At 38.0% G+C, this 26,860-nt stretch overlaps 2 protein-coding genes across 2 annotated transcripts; both read left to right on the top strand.

The window, feature by feature from the left end:
- Window positions 1–761: 761 nt before the first annotated feature.
- Window positions 762–10,739, top strand: RRH (retinal pigment epithelium-derived rhodopsin homolog). Its single transcript, XM_056490210.1, has 7 exons — window positions 762–867; window positions 4,207–4,397; window positions 5,962–6,061; window positions 6,754–6,907; window positions 7,260–7,428; window positions 9,475–9,653; window positions 10,551–10,739. The coding sequence occupies exons 1-7, from the start codon at window positions 762–764 to the stop codon at window positions 10,678–10,680; spliced, it is 1,029 nt and encodes a 342-aa protein (XP_056346185.1). The 3' UTR covers window positions 10,681–10,739.
- Window positions 10,740–12,047: 1,308 nt separating this feature from the next.
- LRIT3 (leucine rich repeat, Ig-like and transmembrane domains 3) lies at window positions 12,048–26,659 on the top strand. Its single transcript, XM_056489803.1, has 4 exons — window positions 12,048–12,173; window positions 13,417–13,895; window positions 22,562–22,867; window positions 24,005–26,659. The coding sequence occupies exons 1-4, from the start codon at window positions 12,058–12,060 to the stop codon at window positions 25,066–25,068; spliced, it is 1,965 nt and encodes a 654-aa protein (XP_056345778.1). The 5' UTR covers window positions 12,048–12,057; the 3' UTR covers window positions 25,069–26,659.
- The last annotated feature ends 201 nt before the right edge of the window (window positions 26,660–26,860 follow it).

The raw sequence follows: 26,860 nt of genomic DNA on the forward strand, positions 1-26,860 counted from the left end.
TTGAAAAATGCCCAGTAAGATGCTTTGGAAAATTTGCTCAAAGTAAGTTACGTGTACTGTGTTAGGAGAGGGAGGCATATTCAACAACCATTTTCTATAGACCAGGCTATTTTAGAAGTGTAGCAACTCAGTTTTCTGAAAGTCATGCTTCACTTAGGAAAACACTGGAATATGTTTTTCTTGTGTCTTTGTCAGAGAGTTTAAATCAAGCAAAGAAACTTGAAGAAGTAAGTCTTTAAAGATTTGAAGGTATGGGCTTTAGAGTAAATGTATCCTGTTTTTAAGGAGACTGACATTTGTCTCTTCATGTTGTACTGCAGGTTTTTGTGCATTGCATGATGATGGGAATTAGTTCCAAGACAGGCTGATGATTGATTGAACTGAGTCAACTTTTGTTGAGGTTTCCAAAGCATTGCACAAGAGGTTTGAGAGGAAAAAGTTTGGGGGCATGTGACAGTTAATCTCATTAGCAGTAAGAATGAAGTTTAAGCACACTGTTCAAAATTTGCTCAGTTCTGTGCTGCTCTTTGTTTTAATTAACAATCTCCTGCATAGATTGGGAGCGTAAACTTCTTTCCACTTTAGTCCAATTAAATCATGCTTGGAAGCTGTCAGTGGTGGGGGGAACTCCTCCCTACCCCCCTTCTTTTAACTGTTCAGTGAGTCTGTTGAATAATGAAGGAATTTGCCTGACAGGGTTTTGTGTGTTTCGTCTTCTTGATGAATTATTGCACAGGATAGGCGACAGTCTTTTGTCGAAAATGCATTGGAATGACTCATCCAATTCCTCAGAAAATGAGAATGAAGCTCATTCAGCCTTCACACAGACTGAGCACAACATAGTTGCAGCTTACTTAATAACAGCAGGTATGGGCCTTGGCAAATTGTTGTGTAACTTTTTAAAATAACTTGTAGATCTGAATGCTCATTTTGTACAGTAACAGTGGTGGTTTTTCATTTTGTGTTAGACAGCTGTCTGATGGCTTTTCTCCATGTTTACTGAAGAGTTAGCAATCAGCTGCCTGACTGAAATGTGCAGAAACATCTGAAGTGTGCAGAACCTAAGTTTTCTGCTCTATATTTGAAGGCAGCATTGTGTCTCAAAAAATACATTTTGTTGATATGTAATTATAGAAGAGAGTGAGAATTAGTTTCTGCCAGCTTGCAAAAGAGATAAAAATAGGGCATAGCTGTCACATCTTGCATTTTTCTGTGATGTGCTCGAAGCTATCTTGAGATTCCTCCTGGGCCACACGTTTGTGGTAATGTATGTGTAGTCTGAGCATGTGAGCGGGTGTCTGTTAGGGGGATGTAAGGGGAAGGGTTGGAATGTGACTTAGAGGGAGGGAGCTGGTCATTAATCAGAGAAGAGCAGATTCCAGTTGCAGCTGTATTTTTTACCAATGACACGTGTTGGAAAAGCATGCTGTGGGGCTTCACATCATGTTTCTTCCCTGGGACTGCAGTGGTCTCTGGCTAAACTTGAATTATTATTGAATTATTTAATTCTCTCCTTAAAAACTTTCTCCTTGTGGTGCTTTTCTGAAGCATTGAGTGCCATAGTAATGAAATATCCACCTAACCAAAACTGAAACCTGTCTTTAAAAACAGGCCTTCTATACCTTTACTATGGAAAATCCAATCAGTTTAGTCTTTATTCATTGACTGTACCACAAATTTTTCCATGTTGCAGCTAGATTTTAAAAGACTTTAAAATATTAATGTATTTTACATTTATATGAAATAGTATCACTGATGGTTGCAGTTTATTTAGCATATATGTCTGAAGTGGTGAGTATCAAATTGCTGTTCTGCCAAAGTGGGTATTTTTGGATGCAAAGACAATAATTTTTTTAAGGTCTTTGGAGAAATTATTAGAACAACTACACAGAGCAGTAGGCTTCTTAAGAAGCTGTAGAAATAAATAACAGTAAAGTATTGAAAGCCTAGATGTATTTCTTATATTTTTATTAAAATTGATTATGTAGTATGTAACAAGATGATATTTTCAGATAGTTTTGACCAGCTGGTGTTTGGGATAAAAGGTATCATTGGTGATCATAGGGCATCAGTTGAATTAGCCAGAAAAAACCTGGTTCTTCTTTCTTAATCTTGCATGGAAATTAAAGGTCTTAGAGAAAAAAACAGTTGGATTACTTTGCTGTTTTAGGTTTTCTTTCATTTTTTTATTTCTAATTATAGTTGGGAGAGTCTAATAAATCTTTATTTTCTTAATGAGAAATGTTTTTGACAATGAAGTCCATAAAATATTTGAAAGTATGATTGATTGCTTTGCAAAAGCCTTACCACAGCAAATTTCACATCTGGAAGATTTAAGCCTTGTTAATAAGCAGAAGTATAAGAATAAGAATGAAGTCTGAGTACAGTGTTCATTATTTTGCCACCCTTTGAAAGATTTAAGTGTTTCTCTCTTGTTTTCTGAGAAGGAAGTGCTTGTTAAGGGTTACACTGGTCAGTATATTCATTTTTGTAATGACAATGAGGATACTCAGGCTGCAGCAAGCTATGCTGCCTCATGGATGTCTTTCTGCTTATAGTGCTGAAATGCTCTGGTATCATTTTAAAATGGCAGCTGGAAAGGTAAATTCCATGTTATACGTGTACCTGATTTTTTTTTTATTTTGTTGTTACTACCCAACATTGCCATGTCCCACTCTAAACTAAGTTCCTAAGCACCAAATCTACACATTCCAAGGGATGGCAAATCAGCCACTTTCTTGGGTAGCCTGTTCCAGTTCTTGATAACCCTTTCAGTAAAGAAATTTTTCCTAATATCCAAAAATACTCTTCCCTGGTGCAACTTGAGGCCATTTCCTCTCACCTTATGGCTTGTTCCTTGGGAAAAGAGGCTGGCCCCCACCTGGCTTCACCCTCCTTTCAGGTGCTTGTAGAGAATGATAAGGTCAGCTTGATCCCCCTTTTCTCCAGGCTGAACAACCCCAGCTCCCTCAGCTGCTTCTCATAAGATTTGTGCTCCAATTTTGACTAGCTTCAATGCTCTTTTAATGGGCACTGCTTAACTGCTGCCTAGAGAAACTTCATTCATCTGCTTGACCTGTTCCTCAGAAACAGAGATCATTTCTTGTAACTATATGCTTTTTCTCATTTTGTTCAAGATGGAATCCATCTTCCGTCTTATACTTTGTTCCTCAAAACTTCCTTTTTTTGCTCCGTTATTAGTTTATTTTAGTGACAATAACATTTTTAATGAATATAGGTTCCCCTTTTTTCCCCCTGCTTTTTGTTTCCTCCCTTCCCCCCACCCCCCTTACTTTTAAGCCTGGACTCTGAATTATTAAATATAAGTGTGTCTAGAAGGATCTTTTCTTCACCCTGAGGATACAAGTTTACAGTCCTGTTGTATGTCTGATTTCATTATTGGTAGCTGTAATATCTGTTAAAACATGCCTCATAAGAAGCCTGTATTATTAAATTTGTAATTCTCCTTTGCTCCCTCTCTCCCAAGAGATGACATGCTATCTGTCAGCAGGAGAGCTGACAGAACTGGCACTGTGGTTTTTTTTTACTGTGGTGTTCATTTCAGATCAGATCCTCAGCTCCTTGTTTATTTAAATTTTAGGAGTGCATAGCATCAGTGTCATTCCTGAAATGTGTGAGTGTATGAATATGATAGATGATGATGTCAGTGTGGCCAAAAGATGCTGGACCTCCAACAGGAGACCTGCACCTGAGAGCAGACATCCTTTGTGGGGTTAACAGAGAGACAGCTGAGGGTTAATTATGATTTTGCCTCATTTGATTTTAAAATTACTGAATCTCAAGGGCTGGGAGGGAACTTCTGCTAGATCAGGTGTGTAAGTTTTTTTCCAGTACTTTTTTTTGCCTGTCACCAACCTGCATTCTTCTTTAGTGTGGAGGTCAGCACTGTACTTGGTGACCAGTATCTGAAGTGTAATCCTAGATGCATTTGGATTTCTGCTATGCTTGTCATCATTGCATTGAAAGCCTTAGATTTGGCAAATGCTCCACTGAATCCAAGTGAAGGTTGCCTAATTGGAAAAGCTTTTTTCTTCCTTTCAGGTGTCTATCCTCTTTGCAAAATTGCACTTGACTGAAAAGAAGTATTTTTTTGGGACATGTATTACAATAGGCTGCATTTTCTTCTGCGTGTGTATTACTGGCTGGTGTACCTTTTGTAAAGTTTTCCTTTTTCTGTTTTTACAGGAGTGATAAGCATTTTCAGTAACATTGTTGTGTTAGGCATCTTTGTGAAGTACAAAGAGCTTCGGACAGCAACCAATGCAATTATTATCAACTTGGCTTTTACTGATATTGGTGTTAGTGGCATTGGTTACCCCATGTCTGCTGCCTCCGACCTGCATGGAAGCTGGAAATTTGGATATACAGGATGCCAGGTATGGCAATTTAGTTAGAGAGAAAGTTTTCAGCACTTAAAAGCAAACTGAGAAATAAGTCATGACTCTACCTCGTGATATTTTAAGAGATAGCAGGCATGCAGAATTTGACTCTGGACCTGAAGCTGATGTTCTGTGATGCCAGTAATTTCTGGAGGCAGTATATTGTGTGAATTTCACTTTAAGCTTATATTTACAATCTGAAAACATTAAAGTGTAACTTTACTTCTATCAACTAGATATTTTAAAATAGCTTTAAGAAGGCTTACAAAATCAAATCCTGAAATGAAGATGGTTGCAGTAGCACAGGCACATTTGATGATTTTGCTGATAACTAAAAAATTTAATTGTGGCTACTGTTTTGATGGTGAGCTTGACAGATCTTGGTGAATCCTGCTTGGCAAATGCATGTCATTTTTGGATGGGACTAATAGGGTATCCAAAGTGAAGGCCTTTAAGGCTTTTGGTGTTTATTAAAGATTTAGCCTACTTTTAAGAGCTGTCTATTTATGAGAATAGACTGACTAAAAAACGAATGCTTCCATAGCAGAGAGAAGGTGACCTTTGCTCACTGTGTATTGTGATTCTGATTTACATTATTGATAGACTGTTGGGCTTAAGTGCCCAGGAATATGAGTGGTAATGTGAAGGCATATACTGAAAATGTGTCATAAGGCAAACATTTTGGACATTTATATAATGGATGCTTATCACAGTCTGACATCACTTGCCTCAGTAGACTGTACCTTCAAGCTCAAAATTCAGTCACTGTTTGGCAGGAAGCACTACTTTTAACATCTCTGGATCTGGATTACTTGTGGTGTGTTCAGGTTAATGAGATATCTCACTGATTTGAGAGTCAAGACCACTTGAAGCACAACTCATGTCAGCCTAAACCAAGTGAGTCCTGTGATCTGAGATGGCTGGATGCCATGTGGTTCTGTTATAATGCCATGTGCTCTGGCTCAGGGCTCTGCATTACTGGGGTGCCAGTGGAAACACAGCCCTCCCATCATCCTTCCTGGTCAGGCTTCCCATGGGATGAGGGGGCAGATGCATTTGGAACATGCTGGGATTGCAGCATGTGTCACTCTGCAAAAGATTTGACACACATAAGAATGGAGCCTGAGGGGGTAAATCAGTGGGCCATATCTGTGAAATCATCACAACAGATGAAAGAATGGTAATTCAGAACCTCACATTTGCTAAAGCTGTAATGTAACTATTTCTGATGGGCCAAATGCTCCTCAGGTTTCCTTAACATACATTGAAAACGTGAAATAAACCCCTCCAAACTCTGAATCTCAAAATTTACTTATTGAAGGATGATGTTTTTTTCATTTTGAGACTGCTTTCTTTAGGATTTCTAATGTGCACACAAGCATGTTCTTTTGAAATGTTTACTTTTTAATAACTCACCCTCAAATTGCCTGCATTGAATTGAAACCTTCAAGACCTTGCTTATGGAAGGAAACTCTGAATTCTGTTGATTCAGTACACATACTTGTGCCTGTATCTTTGAAAGATTTCTCAGAAATTATTTTCTTGTTTGTTTTAATTTCAGATCTATGCTGCCTTAAATATCTTTTTTGGGATGGCAAGTATTGGTTTGCTGACTGTTGTTGCTGTTGATCGTTACCTGACCATCTGCAGGCCTGATATAGGTACTGACTTCGGGTCAAAAGTCACTGTGGGGAGGAAAAAATTTCAGATTTGATTGCATTGTTTTCTCGTTAATAACTCCATACTTACAGTGCTGGGCAGAACTTGAACCTACAGTACCTGGCTAAGTTACCTAGTTGGCGTATTGCTCATTAAAGTCAAAAATTCATTATTAGGCTGTTACTCTGTTTATAAATTGTGTTTTTATGGTCATTTGCAGTCTTCAGAGGGCCACATCCATACAAAAAGAAGCACTCAAAAAGCCTCTGGCTATGTGAGGTTTTGACCTCTGTCAAGCAGGTGTGTGTGTGCCTCTGTTGTTGTGTTAGCACCACCCTGTGTGTTTTTCTGTCCTCTGTTACAGCTGTGCTGTAACAGCTAATTCCTCCCCTGCAATCTTCCGAGGATGTGCTTGAACGCAGTTGTGTAATAAGCTTTTGGCGTGGGGCTGGCATCAGGTATTGCCTGTCGGCTGAGTTGGAATGGGTGATGATGTTCAAGTGGCTTTAAAGGCTGCAAGGGCTGAGATGTCAGCCAGCAGAACGAAACAGGTGTGCTACAGTGTTTGGGACTGCCTTGGAAAGGTCTTTATTAACTCATAATGTGCTTGCTGGAAGCCACTTGTCGCTCCAGCTGGGCGCTGGAAAGCAGCAGCAGGTGAGAGCAGTTTGTGACTGTCTGTGCTTGGCTGCAGGAAGAAGAATGACCACCCGCAGCTATGCCACTCTCATCCTTGCTGCTTGGATAAATGCAGTCTTCTGGTCTTCCATGCCTACTGCAGGCTGGGCCAGCTACGCTCCGGATCCCACTGGAGCAACGTGCACAGTAAACTGGAGGAAAAATGACGCGTAAGGTTCCCCCTCCTGCCTTCTTGTAACTTTGCTGGCTCACTGAAATCTGAGATTGCTTAAGTCACCACTGTAGGAGCATAACCTCTTTCTGAAGTGTGAAGCAAAGTTTTTCACAATCATTTAAAACAATGGGAACAGCATAGAGCAGGTCTAGAAAAAAAAACCATGGGAGTTGAGATATGCTTCTAAACTTCAATACTTGTAGTTTCTAATAAAAATAATTAGCTAAAGAAATTATTTTAGAGCTTGCTACAAAATGTCATAATCAAATCAAAATACCAAATTCTTTGGTAACTTTTCCTGGATGGCTATTTGTAAGTTACTCTGTTTTGTTTTTCTGTCTTATCAGGTCCTTTATTTCCTACACAATGAGTGTAATTGCTGTTAATTTTGTTGTGCCCTTAACAGTCATGTTTTACTGTTATTACAATGTTTCCCGGACAATGAAACAATATGCCAGCAGTAACTGCCTGGAGAGCATTAACATAGATTGGTCTGACCAAGTAGATGTGACAAAGGTAAATGAATGCATGTTTTGTTTTAAGCATGTTCTTTGTGTTAAAGCCCTATTGGCAAAGGAATGGTGCAGCCTTCTAAGCATTTCAGTTTCCTACATTCCCCTTTTCTTTCATACTAAATATTAGCTGATACTAAGCCTTGGTGGAAACTCTTAGCTTGACTTATCACGCTAGATTCTTTATTTTTGGTCTAATACCCTTTCCAGATGAATAGCTACTTTGAAGGCTGGGAACACTGTAAATTTTCCTTTCCTCTCCTCTGTCATTACCTAGAAATGTACCTCTGAGGTGCCCTGGGAGAACTTCTACTCTGTGTCTGCAGAGTCCCTAGGCTTCCTGCTTGTTTCACAGATGTGTCTGGTCTGGAATGGATTGGTCAACTCTCATTTGAATTCCTGGCCTAGGAATGAGAGTGCATTTCCAGATCCCAAGTTGTGTCATTCCAATCCCTTGTTCTTTTCAGTCTGTTGAGCTTATCTCTTATGTAAGCAGGAGCAAATGTGAGTTATGGCATGAAATGATATATCCTGCCTGAAAGGTTGACATTCTTTTAATGTATAAAAGTCCTTGAGAAATCTTGAAGTTTATCAGCTCCTTTGATTTTCTGTAAAGATGTGATTTGTGGTTGGGCATGATGAAAAAGTGACAGAGGATTGGACAGAAGAGTATGTACCTATGTTTTTGAATTACTTATCAGTGCAAACAGCATTCCTGGGAAAACTTTCTCACTGCTAAGTTCTGAAGAATAGTATTTTTACCTAGAAAAAGTAATTTGAGTGTTTTACTTTTGTGAAGAACTTTCAGAATACTTGAAACTGAGGAGTCAGTTAAAAATTTAGACTCATGTTTGTGAAGAAAATGCATTTTTCTATTTTGCAGTTGAAGAGACTGAGTTATAATAAAAAAAGAGGAAAAAAAATCAATGCTTTGGAGTTAAGCAACATCCTTCTTTAAATCTGGACTACTATCTGCTTCTTGCAAATTATCATCCTCTAAGCTTTCTATGCACCAAACTTCTAAATGAAAGAGCTCTTTCTTACATTTTGGTATTGTGTTTGATATTTAAATAGGGATCTTTTGTGAGAGTCACTGCTTGTGTATTGATTGTGCTCTAGAGCAGCTCGTACAAAATAACTGTTTACTTCTTGTTTCTCATTTTGTTAATCCCTGAAAGAGTAACTAAAGGTGTAGGTGAGCAGCACTAGGGAATCCTGTGTGTATGCAGCCCTGCAGTTTTAGTTGGTTTTCTAGTGGTTTGTTTTGTCCTCTTCATTCATTTGAGATTTCCATTCCAGTTTCCACTGATTCATGTCCCTGACAGAAGCCAGAAAAGTCTGTCTCAGTTGATAACCTCTCCTACCTTCTACTACCCCTAATTTGTCAGTGTCCAGGTCTGGCTGTGGCATGGCAGGTCCTGGGGTGTGAGCCCCAACCTGCCCAGGCTGTTCTCTCTGCAGAAAAGCAGAGAAAACATGACAGCTGAGATACCTCCTCTGTATGTCTATATGCTTCATATGTCTATAATGCTTCATCAAACAGAGTGGGCATTTCTAGGTTCCTTAACTATGTGTCCAAGAACATTTACTTTCTTTTATTTAATGGTACCATAATTAAGCCTTATGAAACACTTTTATTAACGGCCTAATTAAATATTTGGCTTAAATTTTACTCTCTGTTCATCTTTATTGTTTGTAATAGCATCCCAGAGTGACTTGTTATGGAGGTCATAATTCATGTGTGAAGTCCTCTCTGGTTATTTAAACTCTTGAGCAGATTTAACAAAATGAGTACTGCTATTTTGAAGGAATATTGTGTGCAATGAAATGACACAATGCCAAACACATGGCAGTGAGGTGTGCTATTAAATCCTCAAAGTGAGATCTCAGTATAAACAGTCAGAATGTGTCAGGTGTGCTTGTTTATTTATTATTTGATTCAGGATAGCTGTTTTCACCTAGGTGCATGTGGTTTTGTTAGGAGGTTTTGCTGTGAGGTCTTCATTCTTGAGGTAATACTGGTTATGTATCTGTTCCTCTCATTTTCCAGATGTCTGTTGTGATGATTATAATGTTCTTGGTGGCATGGTCTCCATATTCTATTGTGTGTTTGTGGTCTTCCTTTGGAGACCCAAAGAAAATTTCTCCTGCAATGGCGATCATAGCTCCTCTCTTCGCAAAATCTTCCACATTCTATAATCCCTGCATTTATGTCATTGCAAACAAAAAGTAAGTGTTCTGAAATTACTACCAGTCTATTTCATGGTTTTAGCATATCATCTGAGTATAGAGGGATCCTCTGGAAAATATGGCAAGATGGTTAGTGAAGAGCAAAGTGTACACCACTGTTAATTTACTGAAGATGACCTTTTGGACAGGAAAGCCTAAAATAAATTGTTGTGATCATCATCAGAACATCCTGAATTGATAGATATTTTTGAGAACATATTAACATAGCCTTTGAAAGTCCCATTTGTTTTCTCAAGGGGATTCAGTATGGAATTTGGGTTGCATCAGTCGTAGACTGGTTTTAATGACTGTGGCCAAAGTGTGTGTGTCTTAGTGACATGTAACTTGTGCAGATTTACTTGTTTGATTTGGGATGTATCATATTCTGAAGGATTAGGATGGATTGACCCTTTTAATTACAGTAAATAGGTTAAGCCTATTCTGATTTGAGCAAGCATAACAAATGCTCTAATCAAGCCAGTGCCTCTGACTGAGGACTGTTTTGCAAGGAGGCATTCTTCCTGTCTGCTACCAACCTTCAAGCAGAGCCCGTGATCTCTGCCTAGGTGAACATACCTGATCCTGCTGAGTCAATGGAAAAACAGCTGTGTTTTTTTCCCATTCTGTAAGTTCATCTTTGCTGTGGCTGTACAATCTCCTGGAATAAACAAAAACTGCTGTGATCCCTATTTAAGAATGAAATTAGCTTTACACTCTTGTACCTAGAAGTGAAAAAGACCCAGGTCCTTTCGAATTCCAAATAAATGTTTCTTTACTAAGTACATTCTACTAAATTGAAAACTATTGTAGTAGTTAAGACTATTTTATGAATTTTTTCCCCTCTGTTAGGTTCTCCAGCTAACACTCTTTCTGTTTTCCCTTTCTTGCCCTTTGCAGGTTTCGGAGGGCAATCCTGGCGATGGTGAGGTGTCAGACCAGACAAGAGATAACCATAAACAATGCTTTGCCCATGAGTGTGTCTCAAAGTGCACTGGCATCTCAGAACTCCAGTCGTTTGCCTGCCTGAGTTACATGGAAAGAATGAAATCTGGGTTCAAGTTCAATCTTTCGGACTATTTCGTTTTGAATAATCTTTCCCAGATAGCTGTTTAGTGTTAGTCACATTAATCTTTTTAGTGAAGTTAAGGAGAAAAATCCTACCAAGACTTTAGTTTTTGAGAGTGAGGTTTATTGGTCCAATATGTCTGTCCCAGACAAAAAAGGGTAGCAAGGAGGCCACCATGACTCTTACAGAGTTAGGCAGGGTGACAGAGGGGTCATGAAAGTCATTAGGTTCAGCAACCCCAGATTTTTTATATGTATTAATTCCTTTCATGAAGTATTTTCCACCAACTTCCCTTGAATGTTTTCCACACTTCAAATATTCTGGATACTCCCTATGGCTGTATATGTGCATACCAAATGTCCACATTGATATGCTCTGCAAAGTTCTGTTTCTGTGAATATGTTAGGGTGTCAAAATATCTACACTGACCCCATAGAATCTTTTATTAAGTTTTATGATTTTGAAGGAATTTCAGCATACTTAAAGTATTTTAAAAATTTGACTGGCAGAACCAAGTTAATTTGTAGTAGAGACTGCTTTTGTTCTGTAAGTAGTATGTTTCTAGTGCTTGTGACTGCACAGCAAATCCTGAAAATGTGACAAAATGTACCCTAAAGGTTCACACTTGGGAGGCATATAAAACTGAGTAAATATTTATGCTAATTTCTCATAATTTCTAAGTCAATCTTATGTTTATATAGCTCTGATGTTTAATTTTCAAGAAATATCTTTGTCAGTATGAGCAATGGATTTATTCAGGGTGAAAAAGATGACTGTATAGATTTAGATTCAATTATTGTGTGTGTGCACATATGCAGTTTGGCTTTGCAGTGTAAAATTTATTTAAAGTATATATGTATTTTTGGCAAAACCCTGTTTTTATGGGATTTTTTTAAAGCTCTGGAATTTAGGCTTCCTATTAATTTGCAATTTTCAGTATTAAAGAAAATGCCGTGCAATATCCTCATGGTGTACTAGATTTCCTTCAGGAACCTTGGAACACTTTATAGACAGTATAATATATGCACTGCCTCTTAGGAGAAGAAAAGAGATATTTTATTACACACTGACTTTACAATCTACATATTAAAACAACCTTGGAACATGGCTGGATGTGATTGGAAGCAGAGTGTGTTCTGACAGAGTAAAGAACGAGCTGGTTTAACTGGTGCCATTCAGGATACATTTGAAGGTTAAGCAACTACAGATCTCGGCTAATCTGCTGTAATCTGCTGTTACTAAATGGATGCCTACATGCACATTTGTAGCACACTGCACAAGAGTGACTAGGAATAAAGCTTTCACATTTCTTCATGTCAGTGCTTCTGGGAGGAAGCCATGTATCTGTTTATTTGCTTCTACCTCCTAATGAGTTTTTTTGAAGAAGTTCATGGCTTTTGTCCTTCACAATGCACTTGCATTTACCATGGCAGAAGTGATGGCACTGGAACAAGGTATATGCTTTATAATTTGTTATATAGGGCAATTTATGAGGAACAGTGTTGAAGAAATTAAAGATAGCATTCTCAGACATTGCAAATTATTTCTAGCATAGGTGCAATGAAGGTATATTTTACATTAGCATTTTATGGCTAGCAGCATTCCTGAACAGGAGCAGATGGTGATTATGGCTTTGTACTTAGCAAATAGCTACTCTAAATCTTCATTTTTTGCAGGAGGCAATTTCTTTCTGCTCCGTGACATTCCTACTATTGCAATGTCCTTTCTATGTCTACAAACTAGTTAACTGGTGTAAGGTGATTCTGGTTTAAATAAATGCAGTAGTTTCTTATTTTTTTTTTAATCTGGAGTAAATCATGTAATTTTTGATAGTAAGGAGATTAATTTGAAATGTGGTGACCTGATATTGTCGTGTCAATTTTCAGAGATACTCTTTGTCATTGCTACTTATTGCCACAGTCTATCTGGTATAAAGCTGCATGAGGAAAAAGTAAAATAGAGGAATAATCTAGAGAAAAAGGGGAGAAAATTAAGGATAGACTTACCGAAGGCAGGGGAGTCTTCAAGCTAGTATGTGTAAACAATATACCCTAAAGAAATTGTTTCCTGAAATCAAGTAACTGAAAATGCTGAGAATCTCATTTCGCTGAAATAATTGTGAGCAGAAAGTTCTTTTCATCTCTATAAAGCAAGTAATTTGTGCATAGACATCAAAAAGAGGGCTAGAAAGCTCTCTTTTACTGAATTTTCTTTGGTATATTTTCAATTTTCAGTCTATTCTGAAAGGTAAGTATAGAAAATACTTTGAATCTTCATCATACAGAAAAGTCAGAGTTATCTTAATTTTGAATTTCAATAATTTTAATAAGGGGGCATGCAGTTCCCACTTGAGATGCATGCATGTATTATTCATTATACAATGGCTTCTCTCTTTCAGTAGAATGAGGGGTTGGTTGAGGGTAGTGCTTACATACTTTAGAATAAAGCAAATGTAGGTTTCATGTGAAAGGATCAGTTCCTTTTGTATTCCTTTTGTCCTAAGAGACTCCATGTTTGCGGAGTTTGTTCAACTTTTAAATGTAGAGGACAGTTCTTGATTTCCGTGTTCTTCATTCTGGCAGTAGTGTTGTAGAAAGTTACAGCATTTGCATTTAAATCTGACATTCAAATTTCTGATAAATAAATAAATGCAAATATGTCTCTCTCCCTTTTTTTCTTTCTTTTTCCTGTTGCTAGGTCTGTACTCTGCAATGACCCTGACATGTATGAGATCCCTGTGAATGTTCCTGTGGATACTGTAAAACTTCGTATAGAGAAAACCGTCATCCGAAGAATTCCGACTGAAGCCTTTTACTACCTGGTAGATCTCAAATACCTGTGGGTCACTTACAACTGTGTAGCCAACATTGATATCAGCAGCTTCTATAACTTGAAATTACTGCATGAGCTGAGGCTGGATGGTAATCTGCTTTCAACTTTCCCTTGGGAATCCCTGGCAGAGATGCCCAACTTACGGACTCTTGATCTTCACAACAACAAACTGACCAGCATTCCTGCTGATGCTGGCCGCTTCCTGAGAAACCTCACCTACCTGGACCTATCCAGCAACAAGCTGACCACCTTGCCATCAGACCTCATGGACATTTTGCCCCCCTTCTCAGGAGCTATCGTGTCCAGGAACACAGATATCCTGGTGACACAGAGAGTAATCTTGGGTATGTTGAGCAGCCTGTCTCATTCATTACTGAGATACACCTGAACATTAAATTGCAAGTTAGGGGACCAGCCTAGGATTCAGAGGAGGGGATTTTATCCAGGTCACTCTTGTGGTTTGCACTGTGGTCATTTATTTAATTTCTACTGGTAACAGAAAACCATAAAATGAAGGTAGTGACCTCCACATGTGTTGTTATCTCAAAGCAATAAAACTGAAGTAAAAGCTATGAGAATCCAGTTTGCAGGAATACAGGCCATTCAGTAGCTATATAAATACAGGACTTACACTGGGCTGGTGACAGTTCCCTCATCTTTGTGTTTGCAGCTGTAAGCATTTCCATTTGCTGCTGCTTTTTTCCAGAGGCTCCCAAAGCCAAGCAAGCAGCTAGAGCTGATGCTCATATAAAGCCTGTCCTGTGACACAATGCTGCAGGTAGTGTTGGTGGCTCAAAATAGGGCAACTCTGGTCTCCCTGGGACCTCTGTTGACCTTGCATTATTCTAAAGCTGACTGATTATCCTGAAGTTTTTAGCAATTTGCATATTAAATATGACAGAAAATAGGAGTCTGATCACTATATATTCATGGTATTTTTTATAGTGTTTACATATTTCAGAATAATTTAGTCAGACTCTGTTTTTTCTTCATAATTTGATCCCCTTCTCTAGTATGCAATTGCATCAGTTCTGTTTGTGGCATTGTGCTTTATCTGACATTTTATCTCTACTTCCTAGTCTTGCCAGGGTAGCCCCTTTCTCTTCTTCAGTCTCAGGCTGGAACAATTCTAGCAATACTCCTCTTTTCTGTCACTGTTTACATTTAAGTGCATATTTTGATGTGTTTGTAGTGCAGCAGTGGAAGGGAGGAGAACCAGCTTGTTGTCTCTACTGCAGTAATTCTGTTCACTGGTAAAGATCTGTCCTGCATTGTACTGCCCAATATTTCCAATTTCTTGATCCAAGCCCCCAGTATTCAGTGTCCATTTGTTCAGCTGCTTTGTTTCACAGCAGAAGCTGCAGCTTGAAGCTCTCATTCAGATCATATTTTATATAAGTAGCTTAATAGATGCAAGTTGGCTGCATGACTTCATAAGCATGGTAACTGTAGGCTTGCATCATTAAAAGGTTTTCATTTATTCAGGATTGGAAAAAAAAAAAAGAGTAAAAGCTGTAAAAGTAAGTTCATCTCAGTACTCCTTTCCCTGTCCCCGCACTAAAGAGGCTGTAAAGTGGGAGCTGATTTTGCCAGGTCTAATCTTCATGATCTCATGTGGGAGTCCCAGAGGTTAATTGGCTTCCTTGTCTTATATTGCCCTCACCACTTCAGACAAAACTAAAGGAGCTAAGAAAAAAAAGTAACCCCCAACACAAAAAAACACCAAAAAAAGTCCTTAAACCCCTTAACTCTGAGAATCATCTGCAGGCTTCCTTGGTGCAGGCACTTTTCCAGCCTCCTGCAGTCCTGGCAAACCCTCTGGTGCCAACATAGATTTCTTTGAAGGCCTGGGACCTTTGGACCATTTTCTGTTATGAACTACAACTGGGTTTTAAAACAGGTGTGCTGGTTTTGCACATTTAACATTTAGTGAGGAAAGAATAAGCCAGCCATAAGAATGATTTTTTTTTTTTTTTTGTAGCAAAGACTGCTAAGAACTTCCTCTGTGTCTGACAAAAACCAGTGATTGGTTTTGAGAACTAACAACTGTTTAAACCACTGAAAACCTGTGAACACACATGTTAAAAATGAACAAGCCTGATGAAAAACCCTCTTAATTTCCAGCCTTTGGAGAGAGAAATTCTTCAGCCCTCAAAAGGTTCCCCACCATAAACAGCTCCAGCCACCACCCAGCAGAGATCTCATGACTCTCTGCAAACCTCAGGCAAAATATTAACTCTTCTAGTGGACAGATAAAACTTTCAGTCTTAAAATCCTCTCTTAAGTCAGAAAAAAAACCAAAGTGCAGACACGTAAAAAAACAACATAAAGACCACAAAATCAATAAAGAAAAAGTCGAGTCCCAAATAAGAAAAAAATTTTAGAAATCTTAATCTTAAACTAAAGTTCTCTTGTAAGCCGTAGTAATAACTATTACACACTATCCCTATAAATCCTAGAAAAAACATAGAAAGCATTCACATTATAAGCAAAAACATCCATGCTAAACAAGTAGATGTTAAAGTAACTATAATCCCATAAAAAGTTTGAACAAGAAAAGAAAAAAATAAAAGCCTTTCACCCACCAAAAAAGAAAAATACCTCTGTTCTCAAAAATAAAAATAATCTAAAAAATAAAGAAAACCTTTACTTTTAAACAACTCATCATAGAAATAATATCCTGTAAATTAACATAGCCCATAAATGTAACTATAAAAAAGCTGCAAAAGATAAGAGATACTTCATATTTACAAATTCTCAGCCACTATACATAAAAATTAAAAAACACACAAAAAAATTTCTTGTAAAGAAGTCTCCATAACATAACCAAAAAACCTCCTTTCCCTAAGTAAACTGAAAAAAAATCTATTCTAGAAGTAATAAACTGGCTAAATTGTTTCTATACATTGTCAATTAAAAAAATATAAAGGAGAGAAAAGTTCTAATATTTTATTCTAATTCTTATTATTCTTTTAGTTCTATTAATAAAGTTTTTCTTTATGCCCTCTAAAGTTCAAGCCTACTTTGTCTTCCTCCTAATCCTATCTCACAACAAAAAATAAGGAAATAATTCTAATAAGTGCACTAACTATTTAGCCAACACTAAACCCACCACATAAATTAGTACATTAACCACATGTTAGCAAATTAGCAAACCAAAACCACTACATTAGGTCTCCAGAGAGGAGCACACACTGGGTTTAAATAGAGCCTTACTTCTCTTTATTTTTTTTTTTTTTCTATTACTGTTAGGTGCTAAGGGAGGCTCTGTGCAGCCATTTGCACCTGAGAATACAAAATGCCAGGTAGTACTTTCCTTCTGTTACATTGAGTAAATTTACCTTGGGTAATTTAACTTGTGAATGAATTAGCTGAATTTTTTTTTCATTGACATCATGGCTCTCTGATGAGTATATCCCAAAGCAGACAGACAGTGCTTTCTACATAAGAAACTAGTGAATAAGAAAACATCCTCTTTCTCTGGAGATTAGAAAGTGCAATGCTCTTTATGTCATGGGTTATTTTGAAAGGTGTATTTAGACTCCACTGAGTGTTAGTGCTTCCTTTCTGATTGCCCTCCTGTGGCTACTGGGCTCGCTGGAGCCTGGGAAAGAAGAGCATCCCACAGATATTCTCCTCCTCCTCCTCTGAGCTGCAGGGTGGGATCACAGACATGTGGTCAGGAAGGACCTGGCTTACTGGGATACAGATCCAGAGAGCTGAGCCATTCTGGTAAAGTCTGTTCTTGAAGCCTGTGGCCAGACCACCCCAGAGCCTTCCGTGGTAACCTCCTTCAGTGCTTATCTGTCAGGGTAGTGAGAAAGTTTCTCCTAATATCTAACCTCAATCTCCCTTACTGCAAACTAAGCTGATTATGTCTTGTCCTGCAGGGCAGGGGCATACAGAAAAACTAATCACCATCTCTTATAATAATCTTTTATAAGTTTTCCTTCCCTGTTTGCCATCATAACTAACCACACCATTTCTCTAACCAGCTTCTAATATATTGTGAAGGTTTTTGTGTTTTTTTTTTTTCTTTTTTTTTTTAAGTGCGTTGTTTTTTGTTTGAATTTTTTTTGTTGGATTTTGATGGGTTTCTTCGTTTGTTTGGTTTGGCATTTTTTTTGCTCTGTGTGGTATTTTTATTTTTTTTTTTTTATTTTCTACTGTAGTTTGAAGTTCCCTTTGGACACCTTAAGGTTTAAAAACAAATGTTTCTCTTAAAATGCAATGTCCACAATTGCATACTTTGATGCTCAAGAGTGTCCTGTGTGCTCCAGCCACTCTGAGGGAGTATTCAGCCTGACCTGTGTACCTGTGTACATGGAACATTCACTGCAGCCAGAACTCTGCTGGAAGCTGGAACCCAGGGTAAATAAAAACTGGTTTTGTCTAGTCAGGAAAACAGCAGTCAGATTCTAATTAGTGTAATCAGTTATGGCTCGAGCTGTCTTCTCTCCTGGTTTTGGCAAAACAAGATTGTCATGTGTATGTAATTAACAGGATCAAAACCAGCAAGGCTCTAGACTCTTATATTTGTGCAAATACATATTTTTAACATCAGGAGGAAATTTTATCTTCAGTGTCTTAACTGAGCATCAAGACAGTTGCTCATACAAGAAAGTTCAGGTTCCTCATATTTACTCCAAGGACTCTTGGAGGAGCCAAAGGCTACTTTTGCCAGAGGACTGGTGTGTTAGCATCTCCTTATTCCAGTCAATCATCTCTGTACTAAGAGGTTTGGGTTATTTATCTACTTCCCTCTGTATGCTGTTCCTCTGTGTGTGCACTATGCTAAATGCCAGAGGGTTTGGGAATGATTCCTGGACCTTTGGCCAAGTGGTTCACTCTGCCTCTCATCCACACAGTTTAGGACCAGCTCTCTTAAAAGCTGGCTGTCTGTTCCACACTTTGTAAGATTTAGCCCTTGGTTCTCTGTGGGCTTTACAGGATGCTACAGTGTCTCTCAAATGTAAATCTGGGAACAGGGATGTTTTTCCTTCAGTCTAACTTGCCTGAAGTTATGTGAGAATTGCATTGGAAATCATTCATTTGTGCTTTTGGAATATGAAATAGCAGAGGTATGTTGTATGCCTGAGAGTATGACAGACATGCAGAACAGTTTGGAGATACAAACCTGCTGCACTTGCTTTGGGGGAAACAACAGGATAGAGAGCCGTCCCTGGTGTGGTCTTATCCATAAACCTTTCAGGGAGCAACCCCTGGAGTGCCAGCTGTCCCTGGCCCCATGTCTGACTTTGTCTTGGAAAGTGCCCTTTGGAACAGCTCAAACAGCTGTGGAGTGAGCTGAAAATTAAACAGTGCAAATGATTGGGGGACCAGTGTGTGAATTCATCTGGCCCCCTTGGTTACCTCCGGAGCTATAGCCTGATACTGTGATCCAAATCACAACTAAATTTCAGCACTGGCTGCTGTACAGAGATTTACAGTTCAGGCAGGAATAGTGACAGTAGCACTTTCCATATGCTGGGCTCTAGTGAGTCATTGAGAGGAACAGAAGAGTCCAGTGTTTGACAGAGTGGCAGTTATGTGAGATCTTGCCTCTGCTGCATGCAGAGGTGCCAAAAATTTGGAATATGGCAGGTCCATCAGGCTCCCACCTGTTAGGCTGAGCCACTGTGTAGATACTGCTTTTCCTGAAACTACTCCCTTAGGAATTGCCATGTGGTGAAAATGCTGTGATACAGTATTGGATATGGAATTTACTGTTTAGAACCATGGGTCAAAATATGTAGGTTCAGTTGGAAAGAGCCTGGGGTAGGCTGGCCCAAGCTGTGGTGGATATTTCTATCAGCCCAAAACTTGAATATTTAGCATCTTGCTAATTTGCAGCAACTCAAAATCAGTGTGTTACAAAAGTTATGGTCTGAGTCTGGTTACTGATTCACAGAGGAAATTTTGCTCATAGCTAAAGTCCATGTTGACACAGCCCAGGGAAACCCTGCTTACTGAGAAGACTACAAAAATGTGCATGCACAGACACACATATACATCAGTTTGCCATTGTACATGCAAGCATAAATATAAATGTGTGAGAGTAAATATAAAATATGTTTAATCTAGAATAAAGGGTTTTAGAGCAATTTATAATTAATATTTAATATTAAAATAACACTGCATTGGTATATCAAAATGCATAAATATTTGTCAGTGCTTGTTTTACCTTGGCTAGTATTTCTTTCTCAGATCAGCAAGCTGCCTTGATATATCTACAAAAGAATCCAGGGTTTATAAAGACATTCTCTCTTCTCAGATACATGTGTCATTGGAGATTTATCATTATTTTAATTTTTGCTTCTTAAGAAACTATTTCTTTAATTAAATCTCTCTAATCTTTTCTATTTTCTTATTTCCCCCCTTTTTAACCTTTTCTTTTTTCTTTCAAGTGTTTGTTCTCACTTCTAACATCATGTCAACACAAGCTTTTAAAATTCAAAATGCCCCTTGTAGTTTGGAAACTAGGTTTACATTCACATTTCTGATCTCTTCAACACTAACTGAAGTATAATGAAATCCAGTGTTTTATCTTGCTTCCAACTCAATACTGCTCTTTCATCTTTTTATTTTGGGAATTCATATAACTTGGTGGTTTACAATGGCTGGAAATAATGTGAATTCTGTCAGATATTGGCAAGACAGATGAACAGAGGGGCTGTGCTTTGGGGGCAAGGAAGGAAGTTGTGTAGCTGTATTTATTATATATATTTGTCTAAGTCCTGATTCAGGCAGTTTCATTGGGAAGCATGATGGATGGGGAAGATGAGGTGGCTGACTGACATAACTCCTCCTTTGCCCTACACTCAGATGGTCAAACCTGTACCCCAGGCTGGACTAGACAATCATCCAGTCTAAGGATTTTTCATTGTTGCTTCATCACTCCTTTTGTTTTGTCCATTTCTGATACCTATTATGATGACTTTGGCTTTTCTTCAGGACAATGGGAGAGTATGAAAGCTGTGTAGGTATATATATTAGGAAAAGTTCCCTCACTGAAAGGGGGCTCAGGGAAGTGGTGGAGGAATTTAAAAGACACATAAATGTGGCACTCAGGGTCATGGTTTAGTGCTGGACTAGCCAGTGCTGGGTTAGCAGTTGGACTTGATGGTCTTAAAGGTATTTTCTAATGTAACCATTCTTTGGTTCTATTTCAAAGGCTTTTGCGTGCTTCATGTAGGCTAAAAACAATAATAACCCCCTTCCTTTCCTGCAGTAAATTTCCCCACATAGTGAGAAAAATTGTGAGAAAGTGAGAAGGAGAAGAAAATTACAGGCGTATTATCTTGACTACAGAGCTTCCCAAATTGAAGGGATGAGCACAAATAGTTACATACATGTGCTTGATTGAGCAGAATTTTTATAAGCACAAGCAGTTGATGTGCCTAGATGTAGAAAACACTTGGATAGTATCTTTTCTCCTTATGAATATATGTGTGAAGTCCACAGGCAAATTTTTTATATATTTTTTTTTTATCAGCAGTTGCTGATACACTTTCATTTGACTTCTCCTTCTCTGTACCCACAAACATTAAGAAGTGAATAGATGTAAAATCTCTTCTGTCTGGAAGGGGTGAAATTGGATTGTGATGTCAAAGTCATGGAATCTCTTCAGGTCAAGTCTTGTTTTAAAGAGCAGGGATTAACCACAGTTTTAACCAATCACTACCTCTGTGCTTAAAATAGCTTAATCTTGGTCTGGTGATAAAAGGAAGAAATAGTTAATTATTCATAATTATTCATGTATTCTTTCATCTGCAAGTTTTTGTGAGAACAAGCCATTTTTCCAATAGCTCTTTTGATACAAATATAACAATACACTCTGAAAAATATTTGCAGATGTTTAGGGCTCTTTTATTCTTTCAATACTGGTTTGACTTATATGACTTGTTTATTGTACTGATCAGTAAATTCAGTAGCGAGGAGTCCGTGCATACCATTCCTTATTTCAGACCATAAGTTTTGTTTATTAGTGGTATTTGGAGAAAAATGAGAAAGACATATTCTAAAGTATAAATCCCATCAGAAAGTACTTCAACTCCTGAGTGATACACTGTGTTGTATTTTACCTGTTGAAGGCACTGCTGCCCTGTGAAAGTCAACATAGTGGAGTAATCAACCCACTGAGGATTTAGACAGATGTTCCTCAGAAATGGCTGTTCTCTTCCATCATCATAAGTTCACAGAGAGGGAAAAGCTTCTAATTCATAGTGTAGAACCAAGAGACTAATGTTACTGGCACTGACAGAAGAGGGATAAGGTTCTTGTGTGCCATCATAAAAATACTGTAGTCATTACGGTGTTTTGTAGTCCTCCCTATTTTCTATTCTTCTGCTGTCTTCTTGAATATATTTCAGAGACTGTAGTGAAGCCAACTTCTAACAATATTGGTGTAGTTCAGAGCCAGATAAAAATTTTGTTGGCCTAGAGCTTTTTGTCCTTAGCCTTTATCCCTTTTTCTCAAGAGGCAGAGATGCTGATGTAAGTTCTAAACCCTTAAATCATCGTGTTCTCCTCAAGCATTGAAAAAAGGGTCAGGGAAGGTCAAGCTGTAAGAGCCCAAAGAAGGACTAAGAGCAGGGGAGAGTGACACGAAGCAACAGCCCTGAGAAGCTGTCTTTCCAGGAGGCACAGGCAGGTGAAAATGTATCATCAGACTTAAGACATCTTTTCAAAGTGGTTTTAGATGTGGTAGATAAATAGCAAAGTTAAGCACAGGTAATGCCAGTGCATCACTATGTTCCTGTAAACTTCTGTGAAGAAGAAGTTTAGCTTAATAAACATTCATACTGTTCTCCCTAACCTCTGAAAATATTCCCCCACTAATCAGCTGAACAGAAAAACACAAGTTGAAAGAGAAAAGATTAAGTCAAAATAGGCCCAGTGTTGCCCTTGATTGTATTTGGTGGTAATCATGTGTCATACTGTAATCACAATATCCATATATTGACTGACTACATTTTTTTTTCTTTCCCCTCTTCTCTCCTTGCCTCAGGTTTTCAGGACAACCCATGGTTTTGTGACTGTCGCATTTCAAAGCTAATTGAATTTTCCAAAATTGTGGACACGTCTGTTGTGCTTCTTGATCCTTTGATTTCATGTAGTGGACCTGAGAGCCTGGCAGGAATCTTGTTCCAGAGAGCTGAGTTAGAGCAGTGTCTTAAGCCATCTGTGATGACCTCAGCAACAAAAATCACCTCCCCGCTGGGCAGCAATGTCCTGCTGCGCTGTGATGCCACGGGATACCCAACACCACAGCTCACCTGGAATAGGTCAGACAATATTCCAGTGAACTATACAGGTATAACTGCTCTTTTATCAGAAATGGGAGAACCAAAAATTGTTGGGTTGCTTGTGCTTTGAGGTTGTAATGAGTAACAATGGGCCATATGTTGTGTCAAGCTGGCGATCATATCTGTGCAACAGCTGTTGTGAAATTCTCTGTCTAGTTCTCAATCTTAACAGGTCCAGCAGACTGTTTTGATTCTGGATATGGTCTGTTACAAGAACAAAGTGTGTGGAAGAGAGAAATGGATAAAGTGGGGGAAGGATAAAGGAAAATGGAGTTTGGGTTAGTTGGACCCTAACTCAGAAGCTAGAAAGTAGAAAGACAAATTTTTTGCTGGAACCTTGTTCGAAAATATTCATGTTAAAAAATCAGTGAGGCCATAACTGAATGACTTAAAACTCAGCGCTGTAAACAAAAAATTTTCCAAATTTATGTTTTTTGTGTGCAGATTATGCAAGGCTACGATTGTCTTACATCATTTTAGCTGCTGTGACTGATACTTACATAGCAACTTAAATGTAAAAAGTGCTACTTGCAATGCCAAGTAGTTAGCACTTATCATAGGTCTGATGAAGGTAAGAGAACTGAAATATCTTAGAACAAAGGTAATTTCCAATAGTATTTTTAATGGGTACCGTGGTAAGTGTCACAGGAAGTCAGTGGTTCTTGTATTTAAGAATCAATAGCAGCTTCAATACACTTGATTTCACTTTATATAGTTTTGTTTCACTTTATATAGTCTTGGTGAAACTGCAAACTGTATTCTAATTATTCCAGACATTTATTTCCATTTTGACCCAAGCTGAGCTTTTATTTAATAATAGAGTATGACTGGGAAGTCCATAGTTTGTTTTGGAAATCTGGTTTGTGTTTTGCTTGTTTTTTTTTTTTTTTTTTTTTTTTTTTTTGTTTTGTTTTGTTTTGTTTTGTTTTGTTTTGTTTTTTGTTTTTTTTTTGGTTTTTTTTTTTTTTTTTTTTTTTTTTTGTTTTTGGTTGTTATTATTGTTGTGGTTTTTTGACTGCTTATATTTAATTTTTAAAATTTTCATACATATGATTCCTTCTGGCAGAAAGGGAAGAAGTAGTCTAATAATGCTTACTTCCTCTTTACTTCCCATTCATAATGTTTTACTCTGCATTTTCCCATAGTAATTCAAGAAACTCCTGGAGAGGGTGTCAGATGGTCCATAATAAGCTTGACGGGGATTTCATACAAGGACGCAGGAGAATACAGATGTAAAGCCAAGAACTTGGCAGGAATGTCAGAAGCTGCTGTGACTGTCACAGTGGTTGGTGTAGTTACCACAACTGTGTCACCACAGAAGTATGGGAGGAAGGCAGAGGCTGAGATGCAGAATACAACTCAGGAGGAATCCAAGCTGGAACCGGAGAGGACAACCACACCTCTTCCCACCACACCGACCACCACAGCTCTGGTTAGCACTGAAGGATCAACCAGCATGACATTTACTGACAGAAAGCAATCCAGGCTCATGTTAGATGGAAAGAAAGGTTCAAAGGCAGTGACAAATGGAAACAAAAAGCAGATTGGAGATTTGAGCAAGAAAGGTGAGGATACTTCATTGAATGCAGCAGGAACTGCTGAGCAAAATGTTACTGTGAAGAACCTAAGAGTGATCAGTGAAACTGATGAAAGAGTGACCTTGACTTGGAAAACTGTCAATGGCACAGGCAATTCCCCTGTGACTGTGTTATACTCCAAGTATGGTGACAAAGATATGTTGCCTCTCAGCACTGATTCTAACAAAAACAAAGTCACAATCGATGGTTTGCAGCCTAGTACTCAATACATGGCATGTGTCTCACCCAAAGGCGTGCCACCTACCAAAGAGCAGTGTGTTGTTTTCTCTACTGATGGCTTAAATGATGAAAGCAGCTCTGAGTTTTCTATTCTGATAGTGGCCAGCAGTGCAGCATGCGTGGTTGTTTTACCCTTGATATTTTTCTTACTCTACAAAGTTTTGAAACTTCATTTGAAACCAAAATCTGCAAAGGAAGCTGAACTTGCAAAAGAGACTTACGTGCAGTTTGAAACTCTGTCTCTGAAGCCTCGAACACTGAATGCAGGGGACCAGCTCTGGGCACGAAGGTACACAGATGAGTCAGAAAGACTTCTGCTTTGCTCTAGGTCAAGCATGGATTCTCAAATGACCTTCAAAAGTGAGGGCTCCAGGTCTGAGTACCTGTGCTGAACGTGGGTGAGGGTGGAGATGAAAAAAATAATAGGTAAAGTTAATTCAAGATGGTGGTGCAGCATCTGAAGCAGGTTGATGCTAGATGGTGATCAGAATATGTTGTCTGGTGTAATAGAGTCATACTGGTTGGTGATGGGTAGGAGGGAGAATAGAAGAAAAGTGTTGCCTGTTTATTTTCTTTTTTTTTTTTAATGTTTGTGATTTTGGATGTGAAGGAATGGTGTTCTTCCAAAGAAAAATAGAGCATGAAATGGGTCCATGGTTAAAGATATTCTATTGTTTTATTAAAACATTCTGTTTTCTCTTCTCTCATTTTACCACATGACATAGTGGCATGTATCAAACATGAATCACAATCTTCTTGAAAGTGATGTACTTCAACATAGTAGGAAAACAGTTTGAACTACTTCTATTGTGATCAAAACTTTACTTGAATATACAAGTTTTCTTCTGACATCAGCTTGTGCTTTGAGGTGTCATACAGCTGTTTGTGCAGTATCTTGGGTTGAACTGTTCTCAGGCCAGTCAAGATGGAATTCACAGTTCTTGAGAGGTACAGTACACATTGTATTGTCATTTTGCAGATGTTATTGCAAAGCTTCTTAATGTCCTGAAGCTCAAGTAAGATGAGTAACTCTGAGAGATACTAGATAATTATGTTAACTTACATCAGATGAACTTACTGCAAAATCTCAGCCTTAGAATTTACTTGGATGTGTATGTCTATATACCTCAATTTCAGAAATCTCTGTACAGAAAACTCTGTGGTAATGTGTACTATAACACACATTGTTATATGTCAATATATTACATAGATATTGAACAATATTATGTAGTACACTGCAGTAATATAATACCTTTTGATAAACAGTAAGAGGAGTTTTTGTCCTCAGGGCATATTTGGTGTGAAGTCTAATGAGCATAGTGAAAGTTGTGAGTGTGCTTCCCAATGTTTAAAAGTCAGGAATTAATAGTACAATGAATTCAGAATTGCCTGTTAATGATAATAATGAATAGTCTATTCTGCTTTTTTAAATGCCTGAAGTAAATAAGAGAACTTTTGTTGTTCTAGGTTCAGATATTATGTTTAGAAGTAAGTATGAATTGTGAGCCACTGTTTTTTCTGAAAATTACAGCTGTGCTGTTTTCTTGAATCTTTCTATGCCTAGAGGAGCTGCTTGTTTTGCTAGGAAATTGGGAACTGACATTTTCCAGAGGGAGAAATATTACTCAGAACTACAAACCAAAGCTTAGTTTGTTAGCTTCAAAACAGTAGCATTTCTCATGGTCACTAATGTAGGATGAAATTTTGCCTGCTGGAATGCTGACAAGCTTGTCTTGTAAGGCATGGCTTGGTCAGAGGTGTCAAAAAGCCTCTGACACAAAATCATGGCAGAAAATGAACACACTGAAAAATCTCTGTAGCACCTACACCATGGTGTCTGGTGACCAGGATTATTAGAATGAGTATTTGAGACTGGGAGCTTTAGTAAAGAAGAAGGTGACTCATTCAAAAGTGCAAAATTAGCTTGCCTGCTTAGAATTAGCCTTGGTGTTCCTTTCTGTGTTACAAGTATGTATGGTTAAAAATCAGTCTTTTTTTTTTTTTTTTTTTTTTTTCCCCATGAATAATTTTTATTGCAATGAAAATGGTTTTACTTTCTAAGCTATTTCGCTTTGGCACCTTTTTTTTTTTTTTTTTTTTTTTTTTTTTTTTTTTTTTTTTTTTTTTAATTTAGGATTTTTTTTAGGGAAAAGAGATTCTCTGTGTGTCAAAACCGAGGTTCAT

The sequence above is a fragment of the Oenanthe melanoleuca genome, chromosome 4, assembly GCF_029582105.1.
Source record: "Oenanthe melanoleuca isolate GR-GAL-2019-014 chromosome 4, OMel1.0, whole genome shotgun sequence".
Lineage (NCBI taxonomy): Eukaryota > Metazoa > Chordata > Aves > Passeriformes > Muscicapidae > Oenanthe > Oenanthe melanoleuca.

Excerpts from the sequence above, each read along its gene's own strand:
- RRH (XM_056490210.1), top strand. The coding sequence starts at position 762 with ATGCATTGGAATGACTCATCCAATTCCTCAGAAAATGAGAATGAAGCT. Across the intron at positions 868-4,206 it reads AGCTTACTTAATAACAGCAG|GAGTGATAAGCATTTTCAGT; the intron begins GTATGGGCCTTG and ends CTGTTTTTACAG. Across the intron at positions 4,398-5,961 it reads TTGGATATACAGGATGCCAG|ATCTATGCTGCCTTAAATAT; the intron begins GTATGGCAATTT and ends TTTTAATTTCAG.
- LRIT3 (XM_056489803.1), top strand. The coding sequence starts at position 12,058 with ATGTATCTGTTTATTTGCTTCTACCTCCTAATGAGTTTTTTTGAAGAA. Across the intron at positions 12,174-13,416 it reads AGTGATGGCACTGGAACAAG|GTCTGTACTCTGCAATGACC; the intron begins GTATATGCTTTA and ends TCCTGTTGCTAG. Across the intron at positions 13,896-22,561 it reads GACACAGAGAGTAATCTTGG|GTTTTCAGGACAACCCATGG; the intron begins GTATGTTGAGCA and ends TCCTTGCCTCAG.